Below are 14,457 nucleotides of genomic sequence, written 5' to 3' on the forward strand. Positions count from 1 at the left end.
TTTTTTCTTCAGACGCTAAAATCAATTTACACTTAGGGGAACATTTTTACTTCCACTTAAGTCAAATTTAGGGTTCGCCCCTTTTGTTTTATGCAGAGATCTACCCCGCAAAGCTCTATGGACCATTAATGTGACTGAAAGGGGGAATGTAGATTTGAAATGTAAAACTACTGGCATCACAAGAAGCTCGGACAAGGTTGGAGTTGGATGTGCTGTAACTGACAATTAACCTGTAAATCTATGTCGTTGTTTTTTTGTTTGAATTGTTTACGTGTTCGCTATGCGGGGGAAATGATAAGACAAGCGGAACTACATGGCTAAGAACTGTTGTAACAGGGATTATTATCGTTGCTACACACCTTTGGAGTGAAGGCAGTCCTGCGCTGTGTTAGCTAAATTTTCATGTCTTCGGGTGTAGTTTGTAAAGGTTGAAGTGTGTATGTTAGGATGGTAACGTTATAATAATGAACGATAAAGTGTGAATTCATGCCAGGAATAATAAGTTTGAAGTTTTGATTTCCTCCCTTCTGTAATAAGCAGCCAATGAGGAATTTTTCCTTTATTCATGTGTTTAATCTGATACTGTTATAGCTCATTGTTTATGTATGTAAGCACTTCAGAGTCATATCCAGCTAATAAGTCACTCATAAGACAAGAAAGTTGTAAGAGTGAGCTTAACTGTATTTTCATTTACTTTATAGTTCTCACGAGTTAACTGAAAAGGGCAGAGAACTGCGTGACGAAAGGTGGAGACAGCTTGAACATCGTTTCAGGGTCAGCTATGAGAAGTGGAAGGCTCTGGTAAAGGATGCAAAACTGTCACTGACAGGCTGTTGCTCTGAAGACCTACTACAAGACCTCTTAAACAAGATCAGCCATACCTCTACAGATCTTAAACTTGCCTATGTAAATTTGCGTCAAATCGACATTCCCGACAATGATATTCGCCGCAGAGTTTATACTTGGGAAGCAGTTACAAGGTCTATTATCAAGACAGTAAGGTGTCATTTAAAAGGCAGGGAAGAAGGTCAAAATAACCAGATAGAGCTGCGCTGGAATGACAGCAATTCCTTGTGCATGTCCAAACTCTCACATAAGTCAAGTCTCAACTATCAGCACTCAAGTGCTTCCTCCCAGTCTCAAAGCAACTCAAAGGTCACCTCCAGACGCTCAAGCGTGTCATCTGTCAAGAGACAAGAGGCTGTGGCGGAAGTTGCTGCTAACCAAGCAGCTTTAGAAGTAATGGTCAAGCAAGAACACCAACTAGAAGAGCTTCAGAGACTCGAAGATGAAAATAAGAAGAGGACAGCGGAGCAAGAAGCTGAGGCTGTGAAACGTAGCTTAGAAGAAGCTAGGCTGTGAGTCAAGTTAGAGGTAGAAAATGCTGCCAGGCAAACGACACTAGAAGACAAGCGTAGAGAGCTCGAGCCCCTAGAAGTGCTCAAGAAACTAAATGCTGCCAAGGCGTGGATGCAAGCGCATGAGCAAGATGAAAACTCAGAGGACAAGAAGAGAGAACTACTCTCTAACTGCAAATCTGTGAAAGAAGTCATGCACAGAAGTGGCTCATTTCATAGTCTCTCACCACAACATGTTGTGACAAGCACACAACAAGAAGATGGCACCAAGACCATGGTCAGGTGACTAGCGGAGTCCATCAGTGAAAGCCGCCTCCCCATACCAGAACCAGTAACATTCAATGGAGAACCACTCTCGTTCACTGACTGGAAGGTCTCTTTTCAGACTCTGATAGACAGGAAGAACATACCAGCAACTGAGAAGATATACTACTTAAGAAAATATGTCGGTGGGCCTGCCAAGAAAGCCATCGAAAGTTACTTTCTGTTAGGAACAGAGTCACGATACCATGCTGCGTGGACCATTGTTGAAGAAAGGTACGGAAACAAATTCCTCATTGTCAAGTCCTTCAGAGATAAACTCAATGGATGGCCTAAGATAGGATCCAAGTACAGTCTTGGACCTTGTAGACTTTCTTTGCAGCTGTGATGCTGCTATGTCTCAGAATAAGGGCCTGGAGGTGCTTAATGACTGTAAAGAAAACCAAAATATCCTCGCTAAACTTCCAGATTGGCTAACTTCAAGATGGAATAGAAAGGTCACAGACATCTTAGAAGAAACTGAGACCTTTCCTAGCTTCAGTCAGTTTGTGAAGTTTCTCATGAGAGAAGCCAAGATCGCTTGCAATCCTGTAACATCCCTTCATGCTTTGAAACCAAGTGAAGATGGAAAACCTAAAACGCCAAGGATTCAAAGCCCCGGAGCAAGGGTATTAGCAACTAACTCTGATGAGAAAGATACTGTTACTAGTTGTGTCTTCTGTGAGAAGTCAGGTCACAGTCTCCACAAATGTTGGAAGTTCATGGATAAGCCCACCGCAGAGTGACAGAAGTTTGTTCAAGAGAATAAATTGTGCTTCGGCTGTTTAAGGCCTGGGCATCGTTCGAAAGATTGTGAAAACAGGAACACATGTGACACGTGTCAGAGGAGGCATCCATCTTGCCTGCACGAAGATCGTACTAAAGAAAGGTCAAGGGATAGGAAGACAGAGCCACCACAAGATAAGGGGACAAGGGCGTCATGTGAGGCCATATCTAACAGAGTCGTAAGGGACATTAACAACACTCACACCTCTACAATCATTCCAGCATGGGTGTCAACCACAGGTGAGCCAGATCGTGAAGTTCTCATGTATGTTCTTCTTGACACCCAGAGCAATATCACTTTTATACTTGAAGAGACAACAAAAGCTCTCAATACTAGGAAGGAGCCAGTACAACTGAAACTCTCTATAATGGCTTCAAGGAATACCATCGTGCCCTGCCAGAAACTGTCTGGTTTGCAGGTTAGAGGGTTTTACTTGGAGAAGAAAACCCCTCTGCCAACGACCTACACGAAAGAGTTTATTCCTGCAAAAAGAGATCATATTCCTACTCCACAGACTGCAAGAGCATGGTCTCCTCTTGAACACATTTTAGAGGAGATTGCTCCTCAACAGAGCTGTGATGTCGGTCTCTTAATTGGCTACAACTGCTCCTAGGTGCTCCATCCAAGAGAAATTGTGTCTGGTAAGAGAAATCAGCTTTTTGCTGAGAGAACAGACCTTGGCTGGAGCATAGTCGGCTATGGAAACCCATGTATCGACTATGGCGACACTATTGAAGTGAGTCATCAGGTTATTGTTAGACAGGTGATGCCAAGTCTTCAATCTTCTTCCAACCTCGCAAATCAAGTACACTATGTTTGTAGAACACATGTAAGAGAGGTAATCACAGCACTGGACATTATCAAGACGCTTGAATCCGACTTCAACGAGAGAGCTGCAGAAGAGGAGCTCATATCTCAAGAGGATATCCGGTTCCTGACAAAATGAAAGTGGGCATCAGACGCAAGGACAATGGACATTACGAGATGCCGCTGCCGTTTAAGGAAGAAAGACCCAACCTGCTGAACAATAAGACGTGCAGTTCACCATCTCAAGTGCCTGGAAAGGAGGCGAAGGAGAGACAAGCAGTACTACAAGGACTACACAGCATTCATGGAAGAGACCATAGCTTGTGGAGATGCTGAGGAGGAATTGAACAAGCATCCAGCATGGTACATCCCACACCATGGGGTTTATCACCCACAAAAGCCTGGGAAGATATGAGTCGTCTTTGACTGCTCAGTGAAGTTTCGAGTGATGTCCTTGAATGACCATCTCCTTACCGGTCCAGAGTTGACAAACACATTACTGGGTGTCATTTGCCATTTTCGTAAGGATCCAGTCGCAATTATGTGTGACGTAGAGGCCCAGATGGTGAAAGAAGCAAGGGAGCTTTGCAGCATCGGCAAACTTTGGTTGCACAAGTTTATCTCTAACAGAAAGGAAGTTATAGCCGCAATTCCCAAGGAAGAACGTGCTGAGGGTGCCAAAGACCAGGATATGGTTCTGGGTGAACCACACATGGAGAGAGCGCTTGGTGTACTGTGGTGTGTTGCATCAGATGAGTTCCAGTTTAGGGTAGTTGTCAAGGAGCGCCCACTCACAGAAGAGGAGTTTTGTCTACAGTAGCCTCTGTATATGATCCGCTTGGGTTTGTGGCACCCTTTGTCCTGGCAGGGAAGCAGATCTTGCAACAGATGTGTGTGACAAGATATGACTGGGATGACCCCCTTCCAGATGACCTACGTTCCCAGTGGGAATTCTGGCTCCAAGGTCTACAAAACTTGTCTGAAGTAAGGATCCAACGAGGCTACTTGCCATCAAGTTTCAAGGAAGTGCAGAGTTATGAGCTCCATCACTTCTCCGACGCTAGTATCTCAGGTTATGGAGTGCTCATACCTCAGAACAATCAGCACAGCAGGAGAAGTTCATTGCTCCCTAATTATGGGGAAGTCGAGAGTCGCCCCTTCCAAGGTTATGACCATACCACGACTGGGACTTTCAGCAGCGGTGGTAGCTGTTTGAACAAGTGACATGCTCAAAAAGGAGCTAGAGATACAGGAATACTTCTGGACAGACTCAAAGGTAGTTATTGGCTACATCAACAATGAAGCCAGAAGATTCCACATCTTTGTAGCTAACCGTATTCAACGCATTAGGCAAAGCACAGATCCCGAACAATGGAGATATGTTACCTCTGAAGAGAATCCTGCGGATCATGCTTCCAGAGATCTCACATCAGAACAGCTCATGGCTTCCAACTGGTTCACAGGTCCAGACTTTCTTTGGCAGGAAGAACTTCCCAAAGGACAAGTCAAGGTGGGAGAGATCTCAGACAATGACCCAGAGCTGCAGAAATCCCTGATCCATGATACCCAGGCAAAGGAAGAAAGATCGTTACTAGATCACCTTCACAAGTTCTCCAACTGGGCTAGAGTGGTGAAAGCTATTGCCAGGCTCAAACGACATGTCAAGGAAACCATGGGCTTAAAACTGAGGTCCAGTGAAGCTACAAGCATAGAAGAAAGGAGAGAGGCAGAGCTCACCATTATAAAGATAGTTCAAGAAACAGCCTTCTCCCATGAGATACACAACCTTAGGCACCAGAAAAACATCAAGACCAAAGATAAAGCAAGCAAGTTGCATAAATTGAGTCCATTTCTGGATGAGCAAGGTATCCTCAGGGTGGGAGGTCACTTGGCTCATGCAACTCTTCATTCCCATGTGAAGCATCCTGCAATCCTGCCAAGAGATAGCTACTTGTCAGTGCTGCTCATCAAGCACTATTATGAAAGAGTATGACACCAAGGACGTGGAATGACGATCAATGAGCTGCGATCCAATGGTATATGGATCATTGGATGCAGCAATGCTGTTTCCTCTCACATCTACAAATGTGTGAAATGCAGGAAATTCAGAAGATGTACAGAAGAGCAAAGGATGGCAGATCTTCCGAAGGAACACATGGAGACCACGCTTCCCTTCACATACTGCGGGATGGACTGCTTTGGACCTTCAACACCAAGGACGGAAGAAGAGAGTTAAACCGTTATGGGCTCCCACTCACTTACATGGGCTCTCGAGCAGTTCACATTGAAATGCTTGATGACTTATTAACCACCGATGCCTTTATCAATGCCCTGCGGTCATTCATTGTCATACGTGGTAATGCTCGTCAAATCAGGTGTGATTAAGGCAGCGACTTCATTGGCGCAAGACGCAAGTTTGTGGACGCCCTGAAAGAAATGGATCAAGAACGACTGAAGGAACTTGGATGTGAGTTTATCATGAACCCCCCATCTTCAAGTCACATGGGTGGTGTTTGGGAAAGGCAAATCCGCACGATACAAAGTGTCTTAACCTCTATGGGCTAGGTGGGACGCTTGCGTCCCACCTACTCAACAGCCAGTGTAATCCCGTGGCGCGTTATTCAAATTCCTCAAAAATGCAAAAACTTACATTTTTCAAACATATGACTATTTTCCACCATTTTAAAGATAAGACTCTCGTTAATCTAACCACACTGTCCGATTTCAAAAAGGCTTTACAACAAAAGCAAAACATTAGATTATGTCAGCAGAGTACCCAGCCAGAAATAATCAGACAACCATTTTTCAAGCTAGCATATAATGTCACATAAACCCAAACCACAGCTAAATGCAGCACTAACCTTTGATGATCTTCATCAGATGACAACCCTAGGACATTATGTTATACAATACATGCATGTTTTGTTCAATCAAGTTCATATTTATATCAAAAACCAGCTTTTTACATTAGCATGTGACGTTCAGAACTAGCATACTTCCGGTGAATTTACTAAATTACTCACGATAAACGTTGACAAAAAACATAACAATTATTTTAAGAATTATAGATACCGAACTCCTCTATGCACTCGCTATGTCCGATTTTAAAATAGCTTTTCGGTGAAAGCACATTTTGCAATATTCTAAGTAGATAGCCCAGCATCACAGGGCTAGCTATTTAGACACCCACCAAGTTTAGCCCTCACCAAAGTCAGATTTACTATAAGAAAAATGTTATTACCTTTGCTGTTCTTCGTCAGAATGCACTCCCAGGACTTCTACTTCAATAACAAATGTTGGTTTGGTTCAAAATAATCCATAGTTATGTTCAAATATCCTCTGTTTTGTTTGTGCGTTCAAGACACTATCCGAATGGTAAAGAAGGGTGACGCGCACGACGCATTTCGTGACAAAAAAATTCTAAATATTCCATTACCGTACTTCGAAGCATGTCAACCGCTGTTTAAAATCAATTTTTATGCCATTTTTCTCGTAAAAAAGCGATAATATTCTGACCGGGAAAGCGTGTTTAGGTTCAAAGAGAGAAAAAATAAAAACATGGGGTCGACTCGTGCACGTGTCTCAGTCCCATTGTCCTCTGATAGAGCACTTACCAAAAGCGCTAATGTTTTTCAGCCAGTGGCTGGAATTACATCATTCAGCTTTTTCCCGCCTTCTGAGAGCCTATGGGAGCCGTAGGAAGTGTCATGTTACAGCAAAGATCCTCAGTTTTCATTAAAGAGAGCAAAGAAGAACAAGAACTTGTCAGACAGGTCACTTCCTGTAAGGAATCTTCTCAGGTTTTTGCCTGCCATATGAGTTCTGTTATACTCACAGACACCATTCAAACAGCTTTAGAAACTTTAGGGTGTTTTCTATCCAAAGCCAATAATTATATGCATATTCTAGTTTCTGTGCAGTAGTAATAACCAGATTAAATCGGGTACGTTTTTTATCCGACCGTGCAAATACTGCCCCCTAACCCCAACAGGTTAATCTGCTACTGTTATAGCTCCGGCTAAACTGTTTATGTATGCTGTCACGTCCTGACTAGTAAAGGGGTTATTTGTTATTATAGTTTGGTCAGGACGTGGCAGGGGGTATTTGTTTTATGTGGTTCGGGGTTTGTTAGTATATGTATTTATGTAAGAGGGGTGTTTGGTTAGAGTATTCCGGGGTTTTTGGGTTATGTTCTTTATTTCGTATTTCTATGCTCTGTCTATGTTGTGTATTTCTTTGTTGGCCTGGTATGGCTCTCAATCAGGAACAGCTCTACATCGTTGTTGCTGATTGAGAGTCAAACTTAGGTAGCCTGTTTTCACTTGTCCCTTTGTGGGAAGTTGTTTTTGCACTGCTAGGGTTAGCCTGCAAAACTGTCTAGTGTTCGTTCGTTTTCTTGTTTTTTGTGTATGTGTTCAATAAATGTTAAAATGAGCACTCAACCCGCTGCGCCTTGGTTTACTCCTTACGACGCCCGTTACATATGCAAGCCCTTCAGAGTTATATCCAGCTAATAAGTCACTCGTAAGACAAGAAAGTTTTAAGAGTGTGCTTAACTGTATTTTCATTGACTTTATAGTTCTCACAGAAGGTGATAATTCTGACTAAAACTACAGAATAAAGCCGGCAGTTAAAATCAAGGAACAGTTGCTCTCGTGGAGGGAGCCACGTGTGCAAATGGTCAATGTAATCCGATTAGGGTTGCAAAACTTCAGGTAATTTACCAAGGTTACAGGAATCTTCAGTAATTTTGGTAATTAACAGAAAATCTATGGCAATCTATCGTAACTCTGACAATAAAATAATTTATAATATTAATTTATTATATCTGTGTTCATATTGTCCATGAGTTTCTAGTAGATAGACCATACTATTCAAGAGAAAATAGCTTAATTAATGAAAAAAAACAATGGTATTCACTAAGATGATGGTTTATATTTAAGATAGTGTTTTACAGCTTTGTCATGAATTTCTTTACATCTTATTTAATTTGTTCATATGATAATTCCACAGGGAGGTCCAGAGATTATTACAGACAGCTGTGATAATCTGAAGTACCCAAAAGGGCCACTAGATGTCTTGTGATAGATTACATAAAATCCTTAAAAGATACCAACATTCTGGTAGTTTAATGGTAAAATTAGAAGGTTTTCAGTAATATACCCTCCCTTTGCAACACTAAATCTGATTGATATGTTCAGTTACTGTGGTCATACTTCTACTGACTGTAGTGACTGTTAGTTACTGAAAAGTAGGCTAATCATGATGTCTCTTTCTCTTTCTGGAAGACAAACAGTAGTAATGCACTGACAGAAAAAACGTAATTATTGAGAACTACACTATATATACAAAAGTATGTGGAGACCCCTTCAAATTAGTGGATTCAGCTATTTCAGCCACACTCGTTTCTGAGATGTGTATAAAATCGAGCACACAGCCATGTAATCTCCATAGACATACATTGGCAGTAGAATGGCCTTACTGAAGAGCTCAGTAACTTTCAACGTGGCACCGTCATAGGATGCCACCTTTCCAACAAGTCAGTTCATCAAATTCCTGCCCTGCCATTAGACTCTGGAGCAGTGGAAACGTGTTCTCTGGAGTGATGAATCAAGCTTCACCATCTGGCAGTCCGACGGACTTTTCTGGGTTTGGCGGATGCCCAAATGCATAGTGCCAATTGTAAAGTTTGGTGGAGGAATAATGGTCTGGGGCTGTTTTTCATGGGATGGGCTAGGCCCCTTAGTTCCAGTGAAGGGAAATCATAGCACTACAGCATAAATGACATTGTAGACGATTCTGTGCTTCCAACTTTGTGGCAACAGTTTGGGGACGGTCCTTTCCAGTTTCAGCATGACACTGCCCCCGTGCACAAAGCGAGGTCCATACAGAAATGTTTTTTAGATCGTTGTGGAAGAACATGACTGGCTTGTACAGAGCCCTGACCTCAACTCCATCGAACACCTTTGGGATGAATTGGAACATTTTGGGATGAATTGAAGCCAGGCCTAATCGCCCAACATCAGTGCCCGACCTCACTAATGCTCTTCTGGCTGAATGGAAGCAAGTCCCCGCAGCAATGTTCGAAAATCTAGTGGATAGCCTTCCCAGAAGAATGGAGGCTGTTATAGCAGCAAAGGGGGGACCAACTCCATGTTAATGCCAATGATTTTGGAATGAGATGTTCGACAAGCAGATGTTATAGGTTCACATTTTAGTGTGAACCTATAAAGGGTTATGTATTTAAAACTGTTACTTCTACAGTGGGATACATAACGTACCAAATGGTTGCAGTCACAATCAATTGGACCTCTGGTAGGATGGGTGAAAGATAGAATGTTCAATAAAGTATATAAACTGAGAATTGAATCATATTGAACCCCTTAATTTGCCAAATTGGTATACTGTTTGGAATGTAGAATTTGGAATTATTATAAACCAATCTGTAAACAGTCAAGTTTAGCAAGATATTTGTTTATATATTGTAACTGTAGATTAGTCCACTAGCAGTTCTGTAAGGAAAGCCTGTAAATGTTACTAAAAATGTGATATTTAATAAATAAACACATCTGATATAAAGTTCTACATGTTGCTGATGATTTCAATGATAGCTCATGTACCCGACCATGTACCCGGCCACATGTACCCGGCCATTACATGTGACACTGTAATGACGAAATGGCTTTGTTACGAAAGTATGCTTAAATTGTCCAAAGTATTTGAGAAAACGCACCAAACAGACCTATGTTCCGGGTTTTGATTCGTACAATGTGTGGTTACCATCATTAGTCTGAATAGGTAAGGTACGTCAACAATGCATTTCGCTGAAACCGTCACTCCACACCACTGAAGTCTCAGCCAACATCATGGCAGCATTAGGACTCCTATGGCTTGTGATCTGTGAGTATGTTCTACTTTTCAAGTAATACAAACATTTTCAAAGAAATATTCATGTTCATTTACTGAACAAAATACTTTCCCTAAGTGTATTCATTTGTCCATGCAGCCACAGCATCCATCCTTGTCAAATGTGATGAAGATGCAACATCTGAACACAAAAGTAAAGTATTTCTGTATATTTTTTTGTAGTGATTAGTGTTTTGGAAATATTTAATACATCAGTGTATAAAATACAGTATATACTTTTAAAACAGAAATTCTTTCTTAATAATACACACACTTACACTTAAGGGAAACCCTAACTTCCACTTAAGTCACATTTTCAAAAAGAAAGTGAAGGGTTCACCCCTTATTGGTATTTGTTTTTAAGCAGAGATCTACCCAGCAAAGATCTTTGGACCATCTAGTGTGACTGAAGGGGTAAACGTCACTTTTAAATGTAGCACTACTGGCATCAGAGAACCTGAGGACAAGTTTAATTTTTACCTTTGCAAGAATGGAGTTGGGATAAGAATTGCGCTGCTGGAGAAACTTGTAGATGACGCTATTTTCACCATAAAGGATGTTACAAGAGAAGACTCAGGCAACTACAGCTGTGTGTACGCCAGAGATAAACTTGTAACCAGTCAGGTGAACTCAACAGGGGAGAATTTAGTGTTTTTTCAGGTTGATGGAGAAAAGAAAGGTAAGATTCTTTCAATATTTGTGTATAATGTATGTTTGTAATGATAAGATTGCTATCCATATGGTATATTTGTCAATTTGTTGCAGTGCAGTTTGAATATTTGTAATTCAGTCACATTTTCAGCCAATAATATATTGCTTTGCAATGAAAGGCTACGTACTCTGACTCAGCAACAAGTTAAACACCAGCGTTTACTGTACACCAGAATCTATTATATCAATGTTCTTCACAGAGGGACTAAATAATGTGGGAGGACAAGGAAGAGCAGGACTGGCAGCAGCCTTGGTCCTCCTGTTTCTGACGCTGTCTGTACTGCTGTTACTGTGGAGGAACTGGGGAATCCTGAAACAAAGTAAGTGACGTTGACAGTCTGTTTGGTTTAGGCCAGGAATCAATTCTTAACACATCGCGCTGGACAGCCGAAAATTCAGCTTTAAAAGGCATTTTCACCGCACGTTTGCGGAGATCGCATTCACAAAATGCTGCAGATGACGGCTCAATCGGAAATTCCCATAAAATGTCAAACAAGCAATGTGGAATTTGGAATTTTGATTAACTAATCTGTAAACAGTCAAGTTTAGCAAGATATTTGTTTATATATTTTAACTGTAGATTAGCCCACTAGCAGTTCGCATTCACAAAACACTGCAGATGACGGCTCAATCGGAAATCCGCTTTAAATATCAATCAAGCTATAATGCAGATCTAACGCGGATATTTGAATCCCGGCCTTACAATCACCATGTCTAGCTATGTGACATGGTGGGGGAAAGTGAACAAACGCTTGATGTTAAACTAAGTGTCTATGCATTTTAGTCATTCCTTACTGTTGCTTTCTGTTACAGTGATACACATTGACCATCAACCAAGGTATAGAAAACCTACCAAACAAAAACAAAATACTACTTGACAATGTCCACGTTGTTGAGACAGGGCAAAAATATTTGTATTCTTCCCTTAGTGAGAATCAGGATGCGGATCAAACATACAGTCTAATCTCAGCTGTGCCAGGTTCAGTATACCAGTTCATATTTTTACATTGCATATTTTGCATCACATATTGCTCCTTTTCTTAAGTTCTTTAAGTACTAAGTCATAATGTATGTTTTCTGTCTTTGATTTTCATATGCTGGATGTTCTAGTCGCAGCTGGTGTAATGTAAGTTTCTCTTCAGCACCATTTTTTTTAAATGGGCAATTATGCTATCTCACCATACTATTGAGATGATACAGTTTTCATAAAAGTGTGTAACTAACTAAGGGTTAGTTTCCCTATTTTGGTAAAGAAAATATCTGATATGCAGTATCTTTGATGAAACAATGAAGTGACCATATAGGTTTAGTATGCATTTTTTAAGAGTACTTTTCATACAATAACCTTTCATAGTCTAAGATGATATCCCTTTTCCATGGCTTCTGTAAGTTGTTTACAATGGTGTCAATGTCTTGTCTGTTCAGTAGTGAGGTCCCATTTGATGGTGATGAAGGACCCTATTCTATGATAGGTGACTGGAGAGGTACAGTTTGTCTAATCATTACATTATTAATAATAACCTAGCAGAGAAAGCCCTTGGTTTATGATATACTGTATCTGACTATTAACAAAACAATTCTAATACAGGGCTGAAATCGTCAGGGAGACTACGGTAAGACATTTTAGTAACTACCACATTATTTCTAAAGATATGACACAAATAATAATAATAATATTTAATTTGTAAAGCGCATTTCCCACACTCAAGATGCATAAATGATCAATGATATATGCCAAATTATATATGTAATATTTCCCTTAAACAGAAAGAATCCTGAGCCCTTGTGTTCACAAGGTGTGTCAGGTATGTATGCAATCTCATAGTTGTTCCTCTCTTTTCTGGAGTCCCTTAACCTTTACAATACATAGAACTGATCTCTATTTTATTCCCAGCAGGCATGGGATCGGTTGTTCATCAGTAAGTCTGAATCCTGCTTTTACATTTCCTTCAGTATCAGGGACATTTATGAGGCGTATTGTTGATATTTCTCTAATTACATATTTACATTTCTGAGTTTGAAGTTCATTTTCTGTTTCTGTAGCTGTCCAACTGATCCTACAGGAGCTGAGGCACTGTACAGTGTAATAACTAGAGGTGGGTACTAAAAAAGAAACAAGTAGAATAGTATAGGTGCATGTACTGTCTGATGGGTTACAAAGGTAGGTTCACATCATACCTATTTTTATCTGTTGTCTGTTATACTGACGTAGAGGCACCCCTGAGCATCACACGTAACCACATACTACACAGGTTGTGGATGGTTTTGCCACATGCACTCAGAGATCAACAGGCCTGCAGACAGAGGAAGGCAACGTGAGCAAAGACTCACAGCACAACTTAAGTCCCACACAATTCAAACCACAGTGCCCTGACGCAGCTATATTTATATAAAGATACACTTAACTGTAGCGACTTGGTTTTCCACAGACACTTCATTCTCAGAACACTCAGTTAACTTTCTCTACATACAGTATCCAGCATGTTTGACTAAATCTAGCAACCTCTCCCCTCTGTGAAAAAAAACAGCACAGCAGGGTGAAACTGCCATCTATGCCAAAGTGACCAAAACAAAGAAGGAGAAAGAAAAACAGGACCCCGTTTACAGTCTGCCGATGAAAACATAAACAGAGAGGACACCATGATACTGTATACTGTTCCATTACAAATACAGTAGTGCTATACAGTAGTGATATACAGTAGTGATATACAGTAGTGATATACAGTAGTATATGACATGCGAAATGACATGACAGAACATGTGGTTTATCTCCCCTTTTGGTCATAGAAGTCTGGGGATATTAATACTGTACACCTAGGTGTATGCCAAGATGTGTTTTTTGAAATACTGCTTTGGTTTTGAACATATTACTCTGCGTTTGATGCAGTCTGCAGTCTGGGTGCCATCTTTGAGCCTAGCGAAGATGTAGATGACATTATTTCACCTTTTATTCAATAAAAACAAACCAGGCTTGAATAAAAGCTATATAAATTCAAACAAAGTGTTAGCCAATGTTTTCCACAGGTTTGTTATGCCAACATGGAAATGTGAATTAAGACACACAAATGAATGATAAGACAAGACCGAGACATACATAGAGAAAGAGATGTGGACAAAGGAGAATATGTGGCAGGCTAATGTGGTTACAGTGGTTCTATAGAAAGCTCAGTCTAATGGGAGAGGGAGACAGAGCTTAGTAATAGACCAGCCACCATCATCATGCCTCCCAGCAGAGGGGAAGAGGGGAGGAGAAGGGGAGAGGAGGGAAAGAGTGGGAGGCTGTCTGCAGCATATTACCATTTCTCCACACACACCATGACCCAGGGGCTAGGCAGACGAGATTGATTTTTTCCTTCCAGCATTTTCCATTTGCTGTCACTCTCACAAGGCATCGTCATCATAGACCCATGTCACACACCAGATGGTTTCACTCCTACCTGACGCTCATCCCTCAACTCATCAGTGCAGACGGCCGTCCCGCTATCTGACGTGAGACAATGCATAATAGACACGATGGAGTTATGTGGCTCACAGACATGCATACACACACACACACACACACACACACACACACACACACACACACAC

General features: G+C 41.1%; 1 protein-coding gene across 4 annotated transcripts; it reads left to right on the forward strand.

Annotated features, from left to right (window-relative positions):
- Nucleotides 1-10,001: 10,001 nt before the first annotated feature.
- LOC106562180 (uncharacterized) lies at nucleotides 10,002-14,433 on the forward strand. Of its 4 annotated transcripts, none has more exons than XM_082957769.1 (13): nucleotides 10,002-10,152; nucleotides 10,259-10,312; nucleotides 10,526-10,837; nucleotides 11,070-11,189; nucleotides 11,683-11,707; nucleotides 11,799-11,848; nucleotides 11,980-11,995; nucleotides 12,295-12,353; nucleotides 12,458-12,482; nucleotides 12,637-12,674; nucleotides 12,767-12,788; nucleotides 12,913-12,965; nucleotides 13,398-14,433. In XM_082957769.1, exons 1-13 carry the CDS (start codon nucleotides 10,119-10,121, stop codon nucleotides 13,493-13,495), a joined length of 906 nt encoding a protein of 301 aa, XP_082813895.1. In that variant the 5' UTR covers nucleotides 10,002-10,118; the 3' UTR covers nucleotides 13,496-14,433. The 4 variants fall into 4 exon arrangements, with proteins under 4 accessions (XP_082813895.1, XP_082813896.1, XP_013982352.3 ...); XM_082957770.1 differs by having other exon boundaries at nucleotides 12,298-12,353; XM_014126877.3 differs by having other exon boundaries at nucleotides 11,091-11,189.
- The last annotated feature ends 24 nt before the right edge of the window (nucleotides 14,434-14,457 follow it).

The sequence above is a fragment of the Salmo salar genome, chromosome 11, assembly GCF_965601325.2.
Source record: "Salmo salar chromosome 11, fSalSal1, whole genome shotgun sequence".
Lineage (NCBI taxonomy): Eukaryota > Metazoa > Chordata > Actinopteri > Salmoniformes > Salmonidae > Salmo > Salmo salar.